The sequence below is a fragment of the Pteronotus mesoamericanus genome, unplaced genomic scaffold (assembly GCF_021234165.1).
Source record: "Pteronotus mesoamericanus isolate MK-2021 breed Mesoamerican mustached bat unplaced genomic scaffold, CSHL_Meso_final contig_173, whole genome shotgun sequence".
In the NCBI taxonomy this organism is placed as follows: Eukaryota; Metazoa; Chordata; class Mammalia; order Chiroptera; family Mormoopidae; genus Pteronotus; species Pteronotus mesoamericanus.
In genome coordinates, this window is record NW_026555072.1 from 3,877,332 (window position 1) to 3,894,992 (window position 17,661).

General features: G+C 38.2%; 1 protein-coding gene across 1 annotated transcript; it reads left to right on the forward strand.

Moving 5' to 3' along the window:
* The first annotated feature begins 7,006 nt into the window (after positions 1–7,006).
* On the forward strand, positions 7,007–7,674 carry LOC129065142 (high mobility group protein B2-like). Its single transcript, XM_054566389.1, has one exon. The coding sequence runs from the start codon at positions 7,057–7,059 to the stop codon at positions 7,672–7,674; it is 618 nt and encodes a 205-aa protein (XP_054422364.1). The 5' UTR covers positions 7,007–7,056.
* Positions 7,675–17,661: the final 9,987 nt, after the last annotated feature.

Consider the following 17,661-nt stretch of genomic DNA (forward strand, 5'->3'; position numbering starts at 1 on the left):
TAGGACACAAAGCAAGCCTCAGCAAATACAAGGAAATTGAAATAATACCAAAATTTTTCTCGGACCACAAGGGCTTGAAACTCGAAATCAACCTCAAAGAGAAACTTCAAAAACTTGCCAACTCATGGAGACTGAACAGTACACTATTAAACAATGAATGGGTCAATAAGGAGATAAGAGAGGAAATCAAAAAAATTCTGGAAACAAATGAAAATGAACAGACAACAGTCCAAAACATATGGGACACAGCAAAGGCAGTCCTGAGAGGGAAGTTCATAGCAATACAGGCTTACCTAAAAAAGATAGAAACATTTCAAATAAAAGACCTAACTCTACAACTTCAAGAACTTGAAAAACAACAACAAATAAGTCCCAGAGCAAGTAGAAGAAAGGAAATAGTCAAGATTAAAGCAGAACTGAATGACATAGAGATGAAAAGAACAATTCAAAGGGTCAACCAAACCGGAAGCTGGTTCTTAGAAAAGATAAATAAAATTGACAAGCCTTTAAGCAGACTCATCAAGAAAAAAAGGGAGAGGACCCAAATTAATAATATCAGAAATGAAAGAGGAGAAATAACAACTGATACCACCGAAATACAAAAGATCATCAGAAACTACTATGAACAATTATATGCTAAGAAACTTGAAAACCTTGATAAAATGGACAAATTTTTAGAAAAGTATAATCTTCCAACACTGAAGGAGGAAGAAACAGAAAGCTTGAACAGACCAATAACAGCTGGGGAAATTGAAGCAGTAATCAAAAAACTCCCGGCACACAAAATCCCAGGGCCGGACGGTTTCACAGGAGAATTTTACAAAACATATAAGGAAGAGCTAACTCCTGTCCTTCTCAGACTCTTCCAAAAAATCCAAGAGGAGGGAAGACACCCAGACTCTTTTTTTGAGGCCAGCATCACTCTAATCCCAAAACAAGATAAAGACCCTACAAAGAAAGAAAACTACAGGCCAATTTCACTGATGAACATAGATGCTAAAATCCTCAACAAAATATTGGCAAACCGCATCCAGCAATACATTCAAAACGTAATCCACCATGATCGAGTGGGATTCATCCCAGGGATGAATGGATGGTTCAATATACGCAAGTCAACAAAAATAATACATCACATAAATAAAACAAAAGATAAAAACCACATGATCATCTTGATAGATGCAGAAAAAGCATTTGATAAGGTACAGCACCCATTTATGATCAAAACACTCAGCAAAATGGGAATAAGTGGGGCATTCCTCATCGTAATAAAGGCCATATATGAAAAAACTACAGCAACATCATACTCAACGGGCAAAAACTAAATTTTTCCCACTAAGATCGGGAACATGACAAAGATGTCTGTATGTCTGCTTTCACCACTTCTTTTCAACATTGTATTAGAAGTCCTAGCCACAGCTGTCAGAGAAGAAAAAGAAATAAAAGGCTTCCAAATAGGAAAGGAGGAAGTAAAACTATCATTGTTTGCAGATGACATGGTTGTGTACATTGAAAACCCTGAGGACCCCACCAAAACACTCCTCAACCTAATAAGTTAATTTGGCAAAAGAGCAGGATAAAAAGTCAACATTCAGAAATCAAAGACATTTTTGTACACTAGCAATGAAATAGAAGAAGAAGAAATCAGAAAAATAATACCATTCGATATAGCAACAAGAAAAATAAAGTACCTAGGAATAAGTTTAACCAAGGAGGTAAAAAACCTGTACGCAGAAAATTATACAACTTTGAAGAAAGAAATTAAGGAAGCCACAAATAAATGGAAGCATATACCGTGCTCATGCATAGGAAGAATTAATATCATCAAAATGTCCATACTACCCAAAGCAATTTATAGATTCAATGCAATCCTTATTAAGATACCAATGACGTGTTTCACAGAAATAGAACAGACATTTCAAAAATTTATATGGAACCATAAAGACCCCGAATAGCCTCAGCAATTTTGAGAAAGAAAAACAAAGGAGGAGGGATCACAATACCGGACATCAAACTATATTACAAAGCCACTGTACTCAAAACAATTTGGTACCGGCACAAGAACAGACCCATAGACCAGTGGAACAGAATAGAAAGCGTAGAATAAGCCAAGGTCTATATGGAAAATTAATATTTGACAAAGGGGGCAAAAGCATAAAATGGAGCAGTAATAGCCTCTTCAACAAATGGTGTTGGGAGAGCTGGACGGCTACATGCAAAAAATTGAAATTGGATCATCAGCTGACACCACACACAAAAATAAACTCAAGATGGATAAGAGACTTAAATATAAGTCGCAACACCATCAAAGTCCTGGAGAAGAACATCGGCAGGGAACTCTCAGATATCCCACGCAGCAATTTTTTTACTGATATGTCTCCTAAAGTAAGGGACATAAAGGAAAGAATAAACAAGTGGGACCTCATCAAGATAAGAAGCTTCTGCACAGCTAAAGAAAACATCAGCAAAATGAAAAGGGAGCCTACCCTATGGGAAAATATATTCGCTAATGATACATCAGATAGAGGTTTGATCTCCAAGATATGTAAAGAACCACTCGACTCCACTCCAAAAAGACAAACGATCCAATCAAAAAATGGGCAAAGCACCTGGTCAGACGCTTTTCCATGGAGGAGATACAGAGGGCCCAGAGACAGTTGAAAGGATGCTCAGCATCACTAGCCATCAGAGAAATGCAGATCAAAACCACCATGAGGTACCACCTCACACCGGTCAGAATGGCCATCATACACTGAACAACAAAGAACAGGTGCTGGCGAGGCTGTGGAGAAAAGGGAACCCTAGTACACTGTTGGTGGGAATGCAGACTGGTACTGCCACTGTGGAAGGCGGTGTGGAGTTTCCTCAAAAAGCTGAAAATGGAACTGCCTTTTGATCCAGTGATTCCCCTGCTGGGACTATACCCTGAGAACACCAAAACGCCAATACAAAAGAACCTATGCACCCCAATGTTCATAGCAGCACAATTTACAATAGCCAAGTGTTGGAAGCAACCTCAATGCCCATCAGTAGATAATTGGTTCAAAAAACAATGGTATATTTACACAATGGAATACTACACAGCAGAAAGAAAAAAATGAACTACTAAACTTTGTGACAGCATGGATGGAACTTGAGAGCATTATGCTAAGTGAAATAAGCCAGGGGGCGAATGACAAGTACCATAAGATCTCACGTATAAGTGGAACCTAAGCAATAATACAAAGATGCAAGGAAACTAAGACCAGCAACACTGAAAGGAAAAGAAACTAACAGAGAAAAGAGGGAGAGGTAGGTGGGATAAATGGAAGGGAAGGGGAAGTCAAGGAACATATAGCAAGGACTCATGGACAAAATCAAAGGGAAAGGATTGAGGGAAGGAGAAGGGGGAGGGGGCAAGGGAAAGTGGTTGGGGGAAGGCAGAGACAAATGTATTTGAAAAAATAAAGAAACAAATAAATAAATCAATAAAATCAATAAACATATCCTCAGGTGAGTGTGTGTGTGTGTGTGTGTGTGTGTGTGTGTGTAAATATATATATATATATATATATATATATATATATATATATATATATATATGAAGGAACCCCAAACACCAATTTGAAAGGACATAGCACCCCATGTTCATTGCGGCATTATTTACAATTGCCAAGATATCGAAGCAGCCCAGGTGCCCATCAGTAGACAGGTAGGTAAAACTATGGGACATTTACACAATGGAATACTATGCTGCCATAAAAAAGAAGAAAATGTTATCTTTGCAACAGTATAGATGGGCCTGGAGAACATTATGGTAAGTGAAATAAGGCAGTCAAGAGAAATACAAATACCATATGATTTAACTCATATGTAGAATATAATGAACAAACTGAACTAACAAGAAAAATGGGGACTGACTCATAGATGGAGAGCAGGATGACAGCTAGTGGTGCGGAGGGGAAGAGGTGAAGGTATTGAGCAAAAAAGGAAAAAGGACTCATGGACATAGATAACGGTGTGGTGATTGCTGGGAGGGATGGAATAAGGGGACTAAATGGTAATGGAAAAATACAGTAAAGATTAAATAAAAAAGCAAAAAAAGGTGCAATTTTTATCATAAACAAAGGGTTAATTCCTGATTTTAATTATTCATGTTAACTCTGAAACAACCCCTACCTACTCCACTGATGACCAGGATATACCTGATATATATCCTTTTTTATATTACCCGATCCGCAGCAAATAAAGAAGCAGCAAGTATTTCACCCAAATAAAGCAAGCATATTAACCAAACCAACAAATTCAAAGACCACTTAACAGGGACACAAAATAACCCTATTCTTTCTATAAACATTAAATATTTCATTTCTAAGTAATTTTGCTTTCACTGTGTTTGTGGCTTTTCTTTGTCCTGGCTCTCTCACCTAGAATTATGGTGAACATGAAAGCTCTTTGGACATGCTCAGAACTTAGCTAAAATTCTAGGTTGCAATTTATTTTTGTGGACAGAGCCTAAAACTGACCATACATCCCCACTCCAATGATTTAAGGCACCCTTTTATACCTGAAATAGTCTTGGAAGTTTGGAAATGACATTTGTGGGCCTAGAACTAGGTTGGGTTGGTCTACAGGCAGTAACAGTTACAGCTTCCCCAGGGGGCCCCTGGCCTTCCCACTGCCACAACTTGGTTAAGTTTCCCCAAGTTATTTGGAAAATGGTCATGAAGCAGGAATGCTTAAATAGTCCCCAAGTGGTAAGGGATCACAGGTTCAGACTAGGCTCTGAAAAACCTTACCACAGCTAGAATTACAAGTCAGTTAAACTCTGAATTGAGGAAAACTCCATTAAGTTGTGTTCACCAGAATATATCCATACTATTTGACCTATTAATATTTGCTTTGCTTTTCAGTACATATAAATTCATTTGCTGGAAAATGTACAGCTGTTGTCTAAATACACTTTTATTAAATTTATGATTAATTTGACACTGATTCAGCAAGCATTACATGTTTCAGTTTTAGGATGTACTCTGCGTACGGAAGTAGCCTTTAATTGATAAGAAGGAAGGAAGGAGAGAAAAAAGAAAAGAAAAGAAGGAAGAGAAAAAAAGAAAGAAAGAAAAAGAGAGAGAGAAAGAAAGAAAGAAAAGAAGAGAGAAAAAATGAAAACATACATTCAGTACAGGGACTTTTTTTTCAATAAACTATTACAGTAAACTTGCTTCTGCCTCTGGCAAAATTTACTGACCAAATCTTTTGTCACTGTTGGTTTGAAAATCAAATACAGGTGTGTTGCTGCTTCCAGCCTAAGCTAAAATTGATACTCATAGCACTATAGCTCAGTCCTGTGAGCTATAGATAAGAGTGGCTGCTGGGACACAGTGCCAAGACTACTGTCCTTCTGAGCATCTGGGAACATTTAATTTTCTATCAAAATACATATTTAAGAATTCATCCAAGTTTATTCTAGTGATAATTTTAATGGACATATTTCAAAGTATACAAATGATAGGGACAAAACAGGGTAAATAAAGCCAGGGTTCTGGTAATTTCAGTCTCCTGGATTGCTCCTTATCCCTGTTGGGAGTTTCAAGAGTTCTCATGAGATCCCCCATCACTTTCCTTCTTTTCCTCAATCATAACATGAGATTAGATGCTTCAGGAATGTGAAGATGCAAATAACCAAGGACAAAAGAGCATGAGCACCCTGGGGAAATGCATTTCACATAGGATTACAGCCTATAAATAGACAAAACTGGGTCAGCTCCTCATGGGAAATCAATATTTTGATCAAGAGACCTGAAATCCCAATTTATAGTTGACCATTTATCACTCTTGCTCACAAGTTCATTTATTGACCTATTTATTCTCAGATTTACTTATTCATTTGATAAACACATAGAGAGCATCAACGATGTGCCAAGTACATTGAGATTCAAAAATAAACCAGTAGGCAAAGCCTTCTTAGATATAATTAATGTAAAATAATGACCAAAAATTTCTTGTTTGTCAAAATACACAAAGTTTATCAAATTCCAAAGAAATCTATGTCATAACACATTATAATTAAACTTTTGAAAACTAAAGACAAAGAAAAAAAACCTTGAAAGCAACCAAAGAAAAATAATGCATTACACCAATTCAAATGACAAGAGATTTCTCTTCTGAATGATGGAAGCCAGAAATATGTGTTGAAAGAAAAGAACTATCAACAATGAATTCTGTACATGGCAACATGATGTTTCAGGAATGAAGGGAAAATAAAAAATAATCCCAGATAAAAGAAAACTAAAATAATTTGTTGCCAGAAGGCCGATATTTTTTTATTGTTGTTAAATTACAGATGTCCCTATTTTTACCCTATTATTCTACCCTGCCCTACCTGCCCCCATCTCCCACATTCAATCCTCCTCCCACCCCACCCCCATTGTACATGGGTCCTTTACACATATTCCTTGACTTGACTCTTCCCCTCCTTTCCCTTTTTAACCCCCTCCCTGCACTCCTCTGGTTACTGTCAGTTTGTTTTTTATTTCCATGTCTCTGGTGTTATTTTGCTTGCTTGTGGTATTTGTCTTTTACTGCCTGACTTATTTCACTTAGCATAATACTTGCCAGTTCCATCCATGCTGTCACGAAGTGTAGGAGTTGTTTCTTTCTTTGGAAGACAAACAATCCAATTAAAAAATGGGCAAAGGACCTGAACAGACGCTTCTCCAAGAAGGACATACAGAGGGCCCAGAGACATATGAAAGGATGCTCAGCATCACTAGCTATCAGAGAAATGAAAATTAAAACCACAATGAGATAACCATCTCATCACTGTCAGAAAAGCCATCATAAACAAATCAACAAACAACAAGTGCAGGCAAAGCTGTAGAGAAAAGGGAACCCTAGCACACTGTTGGTGGGAATGCAGACTGGTTCAGGCACTGTGGGAAACAGTTTGGAATTTCCTCAAAAAACTAAAAATGGGAGTTCACACTGGATCCCAGTGAGGAAAGTGTCTTGGTTGAACCCTGCCACTCAATGGGACTCTGAAGAAAACCTACCACCAGGTAGACGCCATCTGTCACCATGGCTAAAGGAGACCCCAACAAGCTGAGGGGCAAGATGTTCTCGTATGCCTTCTTCATGCAAACCTGTCAGGAAGAGCACGAGAAGAAACACCCAGACTCTCCCGTCACCTTTTCCAAATTCTCCAAGAAATGTTTGGAGAGACGGAAGACCATGTCTGTAAAGGAAAAGTCAAAGTTCAAAGATATGACACAGAGTAACAAAGCTCACTATGAAAGGGAGATGAAAAATTATCTTCCTCCCAAAGGTGATAACAAAAGGAAGAAAAAAGATACCAATGCTCCTAAAAGGCCTCCGTCTGCCTTCTTCCTGTTTTGCTCTGAACATCACCCAAAGATCAAAAGTGAGCAGCCTGGTTTATCCATTGCGGATACTGCAAAGAAATTGGGTGAAATGTGGTCTGAACCATCAGCCAAAGATAAGCAACTATATGAACAAAAAGCAGCTAAGCTAAAGGAGAAGTATGAAAAGGATATTGCCGCATACCATGCCAAAGGCAAAAGTGAAATGGGAAGGATGGGTGTTGGTAGGCCAACAGGCTCAAAGAAGAAGAATGAACCAGAAGATGAGGAGGAGGAAGAAGAGGAAGAGGATGAGGAAGAGGATGAAGATGAATAATAGAAGGTTATCTTCTAATGATGTGTGTGGAGTATGAGTGTGTGCTTAGGCAATTGTTTTGCTAAGAATGTGAATTCAAGTGCAGCTCAGTATTAGCTTCAGTATAAAAACTGTACAGATTTTTGTATAGTTGGTAAGATTCTTTGTAGAGAAAATACTTTTCTCAAAATGAAAGTTGTAGTTTTTTAATGGGTTACTGCATACAGTTAGATTTTAAGGCTTTGGATGTTAAATGTTTCTAAATATTTAATGGTTTCTTTATTTTTTATTTTATTTCTTTTGTTATTTTTCACATACATTTTTCTCCATTTACCCACCACCACTCTCCCCTGCCTCACCTACCCCACCTCCCCCCCATCAATCTTTCCCCACCTCACCTTCCTCCCTGTGGCCATCACACCTGTTCTTTGATCTGGCCCTTCCCCTTCCTTTCCCTGCTTCCCCCCTTCCTTCCTCCCTCCCTCCCTCCCATCCTCATCAGTTTCTTCTTTCTTCTAATGTTGCTGGTCATATTTCACTTCCCTGCTTGCTTTGCTGATTAGTTTCCACTTATAGGTAAGATCATATGGTATTTGTCTTTCACTGCCTGCCTTATTTCACTTAGCATAATGCTCTCCAGTTCCAACCATGCTGTGGCAAAGGGTAGTATCTCTTTCCTTCTTTCTGCTGCATAGCATTCTATTATGTAAATATACCATAGTTCTTTGATCCATTCATATACTCATGGGCACTTAGGTTGCTTTCAGCACTTGGCTATTGTAAATTGTGTACAGAGGGGATTTTAAAAAACACAACCAAGTATATGTTATTTTCAAGAAACTCACTTCAAATTCAATGACATATGAAAAAAATCTGTGATATAACTAGGGTGAAAGTAAGAGGGACAAGGGGAGAATCACGATGACAGAGGAGTGAGAGGACGTCAGACTGGTGGCTCCCAGGACCAACCTGGAATTACAACTAAATTATGGAGAAATCACCTGGAACAAACAACTGAACAAGAGCGAGAGAGGAGCCTTGTAACCTCGGAGACAAAAGAATTAGCTTTAGCACAGTCTAACTGGTAAGGAGTGTAGTACAGACCTGAGAAGGCGGGCGGAGCATCCACGGGCACCAGCACCAGAAGGACATTGAAATGGCCAGTTGGATCCCCCTGAAAAGAACAAGGTCTAAACCAAAAGTGGGGATCTCCAGCCTATAGCACCAGAGCCGAAAAAGTACACAGAAATCAGACAGCTGTCAAAAGCGGCAGGGTTGCTCGCTGCCAGAGACAGGCAGCTGGAGACGCAAAGAACTGTTTACAGGGCCAACGCATACATTTTTATTTGCAGCCACTTACCCTGGTATCCGGCAAAGGCGGGGACAGAGTACACTAGAGACACCTGAGGAGACTGGGAAAGGAGTCTTTGGGGAGAGAACGGAGAGGGTATCCGAGTAGCAAGAGGGATCCCAGTGCTGACTGCTCCCCTATATGGCAACAGCATGAGAGGACCCAATAATCCTGCCTCCAGGAGGAACTCCGCCCCACACACAGCTGTCTAAGGCAGCCTGCTGAGTGCAGAATGAATAGATTAACAGCTGAAGGAGATAGCCATAAACAGTAGATTCCTGGAAGTCTCGAACAGACGGCCTAAGGTCAGACAGGGTACACATCTGACATCATCAGAGGCAGATCCAGAAAGAAAAAACAGTGGTCTCCTACCATAGAAGTTCACACCACAAAGTCAGGAAATCAAGACAGATCAACTTAAGAAGCAGAAGCAAAAGACAAGAGTCTCACAAATAATGGGAAGACAAAGAAATATGCCCCACTCGAAGGGAAAGGAGGAATCCACACTAAGAGAACTAAATGAAATAGAGGCAAGTAGACTATCAGATATTGACTTCCAAACAACAGTTCTAAGGAAGCTCAATGAGCTCAGTGAGCTCAAAATGAATTACAAAAAACTACAGAGAAACTATGAGGAACGTACTGCAAACTATATCAGCATGAAAAAGGACATAGAAACTATCTATAAGAGACAAGAGGAAATGAAGAATACAATTTCTGAATTGAAGAACACAGTAAAGGAATGCAAAGCACGCTAGATGAAGCTGAGGACCGAATCAGCGAGCTGGAGGACAAGATAGAAATAAGCTCCCAGGAAGAGCAAGAAAATGAAGAAAGACTCAAAAAGAATGAAGAAGTGTATAGAGAAATGCAGGACAACCTGAAATGTAATAATATCTATATAATAATGAAAGCAGAAGGAGAAGAGGATGAGGAAGGGAACCTATTTGAAAAAGTCATAATGGAAACCTGCCCCAATTGGAGGAGAGAAAAAGTCACACAAGTCCAGGAAGCACAGAGGGTCCATTCAAGAGGAACCCAGTGAACCCCACTCCCCAACCCATCATCATTAAAATGGCAAATATCAAAGACAGAGAATCCTGAAGGGAGCAAGGGAGAAAGAGGTAGTAACTTATAAGGGAGCCACGATAAGGCTAGCACCTGTCTTCTCAACAGAAACACTACAAGCCAGAAGGGAATGGCAAGAAATATTCCAAGTCATGAAAAGCAAAGGCCTGCAACCAAGACTGCTCTACCCAACAAGGCTCTCAATTAAAATGGAAGGTGAAATAAGGAGTTTTCCAGACAAAAGAAGGCCATAAAAATACACCTCCACGAAACCAGCACTGCAAAATATGCTAAAGGGACTGCTTTAAAATGAAGAAAAAGAGTCTATGAATACCCAGTTCCTTTCAGAGTTGCCAATACTTGATAATACCAATATTTTTAATACTCATTAATCTGATTGTGACAATGATGTGTTCTTTTAATTGTTCCTTTTTCATATGTATATTACTCTATAGTTAAATATTTAATATAGTCATATTGTCAATATCTACTTTATAGCTTCTGGGGTGGAATATTTTACTTCAAATATAATTTGAAGAAAAATATCAGTTTGTATTTTCTTTTAAAATTCCTTAGATTCTACATATTGATTTTTAACTTGCCTGAATACTTCTTGTATAATGTGTGAAATAGGGCTCTATATTTGTTTTATTTCAAGTAATAGTGGTCCATGCACCTTATTTGTGGAATACGCCTTATTTTCCCCATTGATTTGAAGTATCAACTGAATCATACATATATTATTCAGATATATATGTTTGTCTCTAGCATGTCCATTATATTTAATTGATCTACATAATTATTTCTGTGTTGGTGTCATGTTGGTTTAATTGCTGATACTTTATAATGGTTTTAATTTTTTTTAATATTTTATAATTAACTTTGACATTTAAAAAATAAATAAAATCAGTCAGAAAGAAAGAGAGAGAGATGACACTCCAATCTTTTGTGACAACATGGATGGAACTGGAGAATATTAAGATAAGTGAAATAAGCCAGTTGACAAAAGAGAAATACCATATGATCTCACCTGTAAGTGGATTCTATTCAACCAAATAAACTAACCAACAAAATAAACTACAGGCATGGAAACATGGAGCAGAGTGAAAGTGACCAGAAGGGAGGGGGAAAGAGGACAACGGTGGAAAGAAGGGGAAGGGACTAGACAAAGAACATGTATGAATGACCCATGGACATGGACAACAGAGTGGGAATTGGCTGTGGGAACGGGGGATGGGGGTGGGATGGGTGGAGGGGAGTAAAGGTGTAAAAATTGAGACAACTCTTATAGAATAAACATGATTTATAAATAAAAATATAAAACATTGGGAAAAAATAAATATGTAGAATCTAAGGAGATTTAGGACAAAATACAAACAAATATTTTCCTTAACCAGAAGTAAAATATTCAAACTCAGAAGGTATAAAATAAAATATTGACAATATGACTATATTAAACATTTAAGACTGTACAGTCATATACATATAAAAAAACTTAAAGGGCAAGTAATAAAATAGGAAACTATTTGCAACACATCTAAAAAAGGGTTAATAGTTTTGTATTTTTTTCTTTAGGGAAAAAATTCTACAAACATTTAATCAAAAAATGGATAAAGATCTCACCTATAAGCAGAACCTAACCAACAATACAAAGATGCAAGGAAAATAAGACCAGCAACACTGAAAGAAAAAGAAACCAACAGAGACAAGAGGGAAGGAGGGAGAGGTGGGCGGGGGAAAAGGAAGGGAAAGGGAAAGTCAAGGAAAATATAGCAAGGACTCATGGACAAAACCAAAGGGGAAGGATTGAGGGAGGGAGAGGGGGGAGTGGGCAAGGGAAAGTGGTGGAGAGAAGGCAGAGACAAATGTATTTTCAAAAATTAATTAATTTAAAAAAATGGATAAAGAATACCAAAAAGTCATTTAAAGCTTTTTTAAAATAATAGAAACAGGCAAGAAATATACAAAAATAAGTTTAGTTTCAACAAATAATAAAGGAACAATTAAAAGAACACATCATTGTCACAATCAGATTAATGAGTATTAAAAATATTGGTATTATCAAGTATTGGCAACTCTGAAAGGAACTGGGTATTCATAGACTCTTTTTCTTCATTTTAAAGCAGTCCCTTTAGCATATTTTGCAGTGCTGGTTTCGTGGAGGTGTATTTTTATGGCCTTCTTTTGTCTGGAAAACTCCTTATTTCACCTTCCATTTTAATTGAGAGCCTTGTTGGGTAGAGCAGTCTTGGTTGCAGGCCTTTGCTTTTCATGACTTGGAATATTTCTTGCCATTCCCTTCTGGCTTGTAGTGTTTCTGTTGAGAAGACAGGTGCTAGCCTTATCGTGGCTCCCTTATAAGTTACTACCTCTTTCTCCCTTGCTCCCTTCAGGATTCTCTGTCTTTGATATTTGCCATTTTAATGATGATGGGTTGGGGAGTGGGGTTCACTGGGTTCCTCTTGAATGGACCCTCTGTGCTTCCTGGACTTGTGTGACTTTTTCTCTCCTCCAATTGGGGCAGGTTTCCATTATGACTTTTTCAAATAGGTTCCCTTCCTCATCCTCTTCTCCTTCTGCTTTCATTATTATATAGATATTATTACATTTCAGGTTGTCCTGCATTTCTCTATACACTTCTTCATTCTTTTTGAGTCTTTCTTCATTTTCTTGCTCTTCCTGGGAGCTTATTTCTATCTTGTCCTCCAGCTCGCTGATTCGGTCCTCAGCTTCATCTAGCGTGCTTTGCATTCCTTTACTGTGTTCTTCAATTCAGAAATTGTATTCTTCATTTCCTCTTGTCTCTTATAGATAGTTTCTATGTCCTTTTTCATGCTGATATAGTTTGCAGTACGTTCCTCATAGTTTCTCTGTAGTTTTTTGTAATTCATTTTGAGCTCACTGAGCTCATTGAGCTTCCTTAGAACTGTTGTTTGGAAGTCAATATCTGATAGTCTACTTGCCTCTATTTCATTTAGTTCTCTTAGTGTGGATTCCTCCTTTCCCTTCGAGTGGGGCATATTTCTTTGTCTTCCCATTATTTGTGAGACTCTTGTCTTTTGCTTCTGCTTCTTAAGTTGATCTGTCTTGATTTCCTGACTTTGTGGTGTGAACTTCTATGGTAGGAGACCACTGTTTTTTCTTTCTGGATCTGCCTCTGATGATGTCAGATGTGTACCCTGTCTGACCTTAGGCCGTCTGTTCGAGACTTCCAGGAATCTACTGTTTATGGCTATCTCCTTCAGCTGTTAATCTATTCATTCTGCACTCAGCAGGCTGCCTTAGACAGCTGTGTGTGGGGCTGAGTCCCCCTTGGGGGCGGGGTTGGGTCCTTTCATGCTGCTGTCATATGTGGGAGAAATCTGCACTGGGATCCCACCGGGTCCTCCCTCTGTTCTCTCCCCAAAGCCCTCATCCCCAGTCTCTCCTCAAGTGTCACCAGACATCTCTGCGCCCCCTTTAGCCAGGGATCTACTGTCTGTGGCTGCCACTCTGCACTCATTAGGCAGCTTAGACAGCACGGGGCAGGGTGGAATCCTACCTGGGGGCGGGGATATCGGATCCTTTGATGGCTGGTGCTGCTCTGGGTGGGTGGTCTCTTCCTGAGCAAAATGGCTGCTGCCACATGGAAGATGAGTTAGCACCGAGATCCAGCCAGCTACTCTCTCAGTTATCTCCGCAAAGCGTCCTTCCCCAGTCTTTTTTCAGGCATCTATAGCCCACCCTGTCCCCGCCTTTTCTGGAGTCCAGGGTAAGTAGCTGCAAATAAAAATTCATGTGTTGGCCCTGTAAACAGTTTTTCGCATCACCAGCCGCCTGTCTCTGGCAGAGAGCAACCCTGCTGCTTTTCACAGCTGGCTGATTTCTGTGTGCTTTTTGGGCTCTGGTGCTGTATGCTAGAGATCCTCAGTTTTGGTTTAGACCTTGTTCTTCTCAGGGGAATCCACCTGGCCATTTCAGTGTCCTTCTGGTACTGGTGCCCATGGGTGCTCTGCCCGCCTTCTCAGGTCTGTACTGCACTCCTTACCAGTTAGTCTGTGCTAAAGCTAATTCTTTTGTCTCCGAGGTTACAAGGCTCCTCTCTCGCTCTTGTTCAGTTGTTTGTTCCAGGTGATTTCTCCATAATTTAGTTGTAATTCCAGGTTAGTCCTGGGAGGAGGTCAGTGTGACTTCTACTCACTCCTCCACCATCTTGATTCTCCTCCTATTTTTAATTCACCTGAATATTTCTTGTATAATGTGTGAAATAGGGCTCTGTATTTGTTTATCAAGTAATAGTGGTCCGTGCACCTTATTTTTTGAATGAGCCTTATTTTCCCAATTGATATGATATTTCAACTTAATCATATTACATTGTTAGATATATACATTTGTGTCTAGAATGCTCATTATAATTCATTGATCTACTTGATTATTTCTGTGCTGTGTCATATTGGTTTAATTGCTGAGATTTTATAATGGTTTTTAATTGTTTTAATATTTTATAATTAACTGACATTTAAAAAATAGTATCAATCTGCATTTAAGAAAGAAAGAAAGAAAGAAAGAAAGAAAGAAAGAAAGAAAGAAAGAAAGAAAGAAAGAAAGAAGGAAAGAAAGAAGGAAAGGAAGGAAGAAGGAAGGAAGGAAGGAAGGAAGGAAGGAAGGAAGGAAGAAGAGAGAAAGAGATTGAACTCCTACCTTTTACTACAACATGGATGGAACTGGAGAATATTAAGCTAAGTGAAATAAGCTAATTGGTGAAAGAGAAATACCATATCATCTCACTTATAAGTGGACTCTATTCAACAAATAAACTAATGAACAAAATAAACCACTGGCATGGAAACGTGGAGCAGACTGAAAGTGATCAGAGGGGATGGGGAAAGAGGACAACGGTGGAAAGAAGGGTAAGGGACTAAGACAAAGAACATGTATGAATGACTCATAGACATGGACAACAGAGTGAGAATTGACTGCAGGTGTAGGGGGTGGTGGTGGATTGGGTGGAGGGGCGTAAAGGGGTAAAAATTGAGACAACTCTTATAGAATAAACATGGTTTATAAATTTTAAAATAGAAAGTAAGAGGGATTAAAAGATAAAACTTGCAAACAATGTGAAAATTCAAAAGTGACTGTTTTAATAACTGATTATGGGACTTCAGATCAAATAAAAATTACTCGATAAAGACTAGTATGACATATGATAAAAGGATCAACCCACCAGGAAGATATAACAAATCTAAATGTTTATACTTAAAAAAAAAGTTTTGAAATGCATAAAGGAAAAAGTGATAGAGCTGAAAGGAGAAACACACAAATCCACAATTTTAGTCAAAGATTTCTGCACCCCATCTCAATAACTGTTAGAAAAACTACACAGAAAATCAGCAAAGATATAGAAGAAATCAACAACCCTATCAACCAACAATCTAGTGGACATTTTTAGAACACTCCACCCCTAAACAGCAGACAAAACATTCTTTTTAAGTGTCATGGAATACATACCAAGGTAGACCACATCCTGGGTTATAAAACAAACATCAGCAAATTTAAAAGAATTGAGATTGTACAGAGTGTTTTTATGCCCCTGATGGAATTAACTAGAATTAACAGAAAAATAAAGAAAATATCTCCAAACACTTAGAAATTAAGTAACACACTTCTGAATAATCCATGGGCCAAAGAGGAAGTCTCAAAGGAAATTGGAAAATATATTGAACTGAATGAAAATAAAAATAGAGCATGTCCAAATTTGTGAGGCACAGCTATAGCAGTGAAGAGAGAAATTTATAGCACTAAATACTTACATTAGAAAAGAAGAAAAGTCTTAAATGAATAATCTAAGCTCCCATCTCAACAACTTGGAAAAAGAATGAGAACATAATCCCGAAGCAAGCAGAGGAAAGGAAAAAATAAAGATAAGTGCTGAAATTAATAAAATTGAGAACGGAAGAATAGAGAAAAATCAACAACACAAAGGGCTGTTTCTTAGATCACTAAAACTAGATAACATCTAGTAAAATTCACGAAGAAAACTTTTTACATTTTTAATTGATTTTTAGAGAGAGAGAGGAAGAGAGATAGAGGAACGTTGATCTGTTGTTCCACTGATTTATGCACTCATCGGTTGCTTTTTGTATGTGCCCTAACTGAACTTACAACCTTGGCATATCCAAATGATGCTCTGCCCAACTGGCAAGGGCAAGACTCACAAAGAAAATAGAAAGAAGACACCAATTACCAGTATCAGGAATAAAACAAGGGATATATCTGTAGACACTGTGGACATCAAAAAGACACCATGGGAATATTATGAAAGATTTTACAGACATAAATTAACTAAATTAATTTATTAATTAATATTTATAAATTAATTAATTAAAATAAAATGGACTGATACCCTGAAAACAAACTATCACAACTGACCCATGTTGTAGAAAATTGGCATAGTCCTATAACTAATTAGGAAATTGGATCTATAATTTTTTAAAGACTTTATTCATTTTTAGAGAGGGGGAGGGAGTGAGAATGAGAGAGAAACGTCAATGTGTAGTTGCCTCTCGAGCGCCCCCTACTGGGGACCTGTCCCGCAAGCTACGCAGGTGCCCTGACCGGGAATAAAACTGGTGACCCTTTTATTCCCAGCTGGCGCTCAATCCACTGAACCACACCAGCCAAAGCTGGAAACATAATTTTAAATTCCCATGAAATAAATGTCCAAGCCCAGAGAATTCCACTGTAGAATCCTACCAAATATTTTTGAAAGAATGAACAATTCTATATAGTGTCCTTTAGAAAATAAAAGAGGGAATACTTGAAATTCATTTTATGAAGCTAGTATTATATAAATACTGAAAATAAAACTACAGACCAATATCTCTCATGAAAATGGATATAAAAATCCTCAACACAACATTAGCAAATAGAATTCAGCAATATATAGCCCTGACTGGTGTGGTTCAGTGGATTGAGCACTGGTTTGTGAGCTGAAACATTGCCTGTTTGATTCCTGGTGTGGGCTGGTGCCTGGGTTGCAGGTCAGATCCCTGGTTGGGGGTGTGTGAGAGGCAACTGATCACACTTTGATGTTTCTCTCCCTCTCTTTCTCCATCTCTTCCCCTCTCTCTAAACATAAGTACATAAAGTGTTTTTCTTTTTTAAATAACTCAGCAATATATAAAAAGATTTAGACTATGATCGAGTAGGGTTTTTATTTCAGGTATGCAAGGCTAACTTAATATTCAAATATTAAGGTAATCAATGTAATCTGCCGTATCAACAGGGCAGAGAAGAAAAATCATATGATCATATCAATTGATAAAGAAAAAGCATTTGAAAAAATTCACCACACATTCATGATAAAAACTCTCAGAAAAATAGGACTAAAGAGCACTTCCTCAACTTGGTAAAAAAAGAAGCATCTACAAATGAATCTACAGCCAACATTATACTTAATGATGAAACACTGAATATCTCCTAAGATCAGGAACAAGGCGAACATATCTGCTCACACCACTATTATTTCACATAGTGCTAGAGATTCTGACTACTTCAATAAGGCAAGAAAATTAAATAAAAATCATACATATCATAAAGAAAGGAAGAAA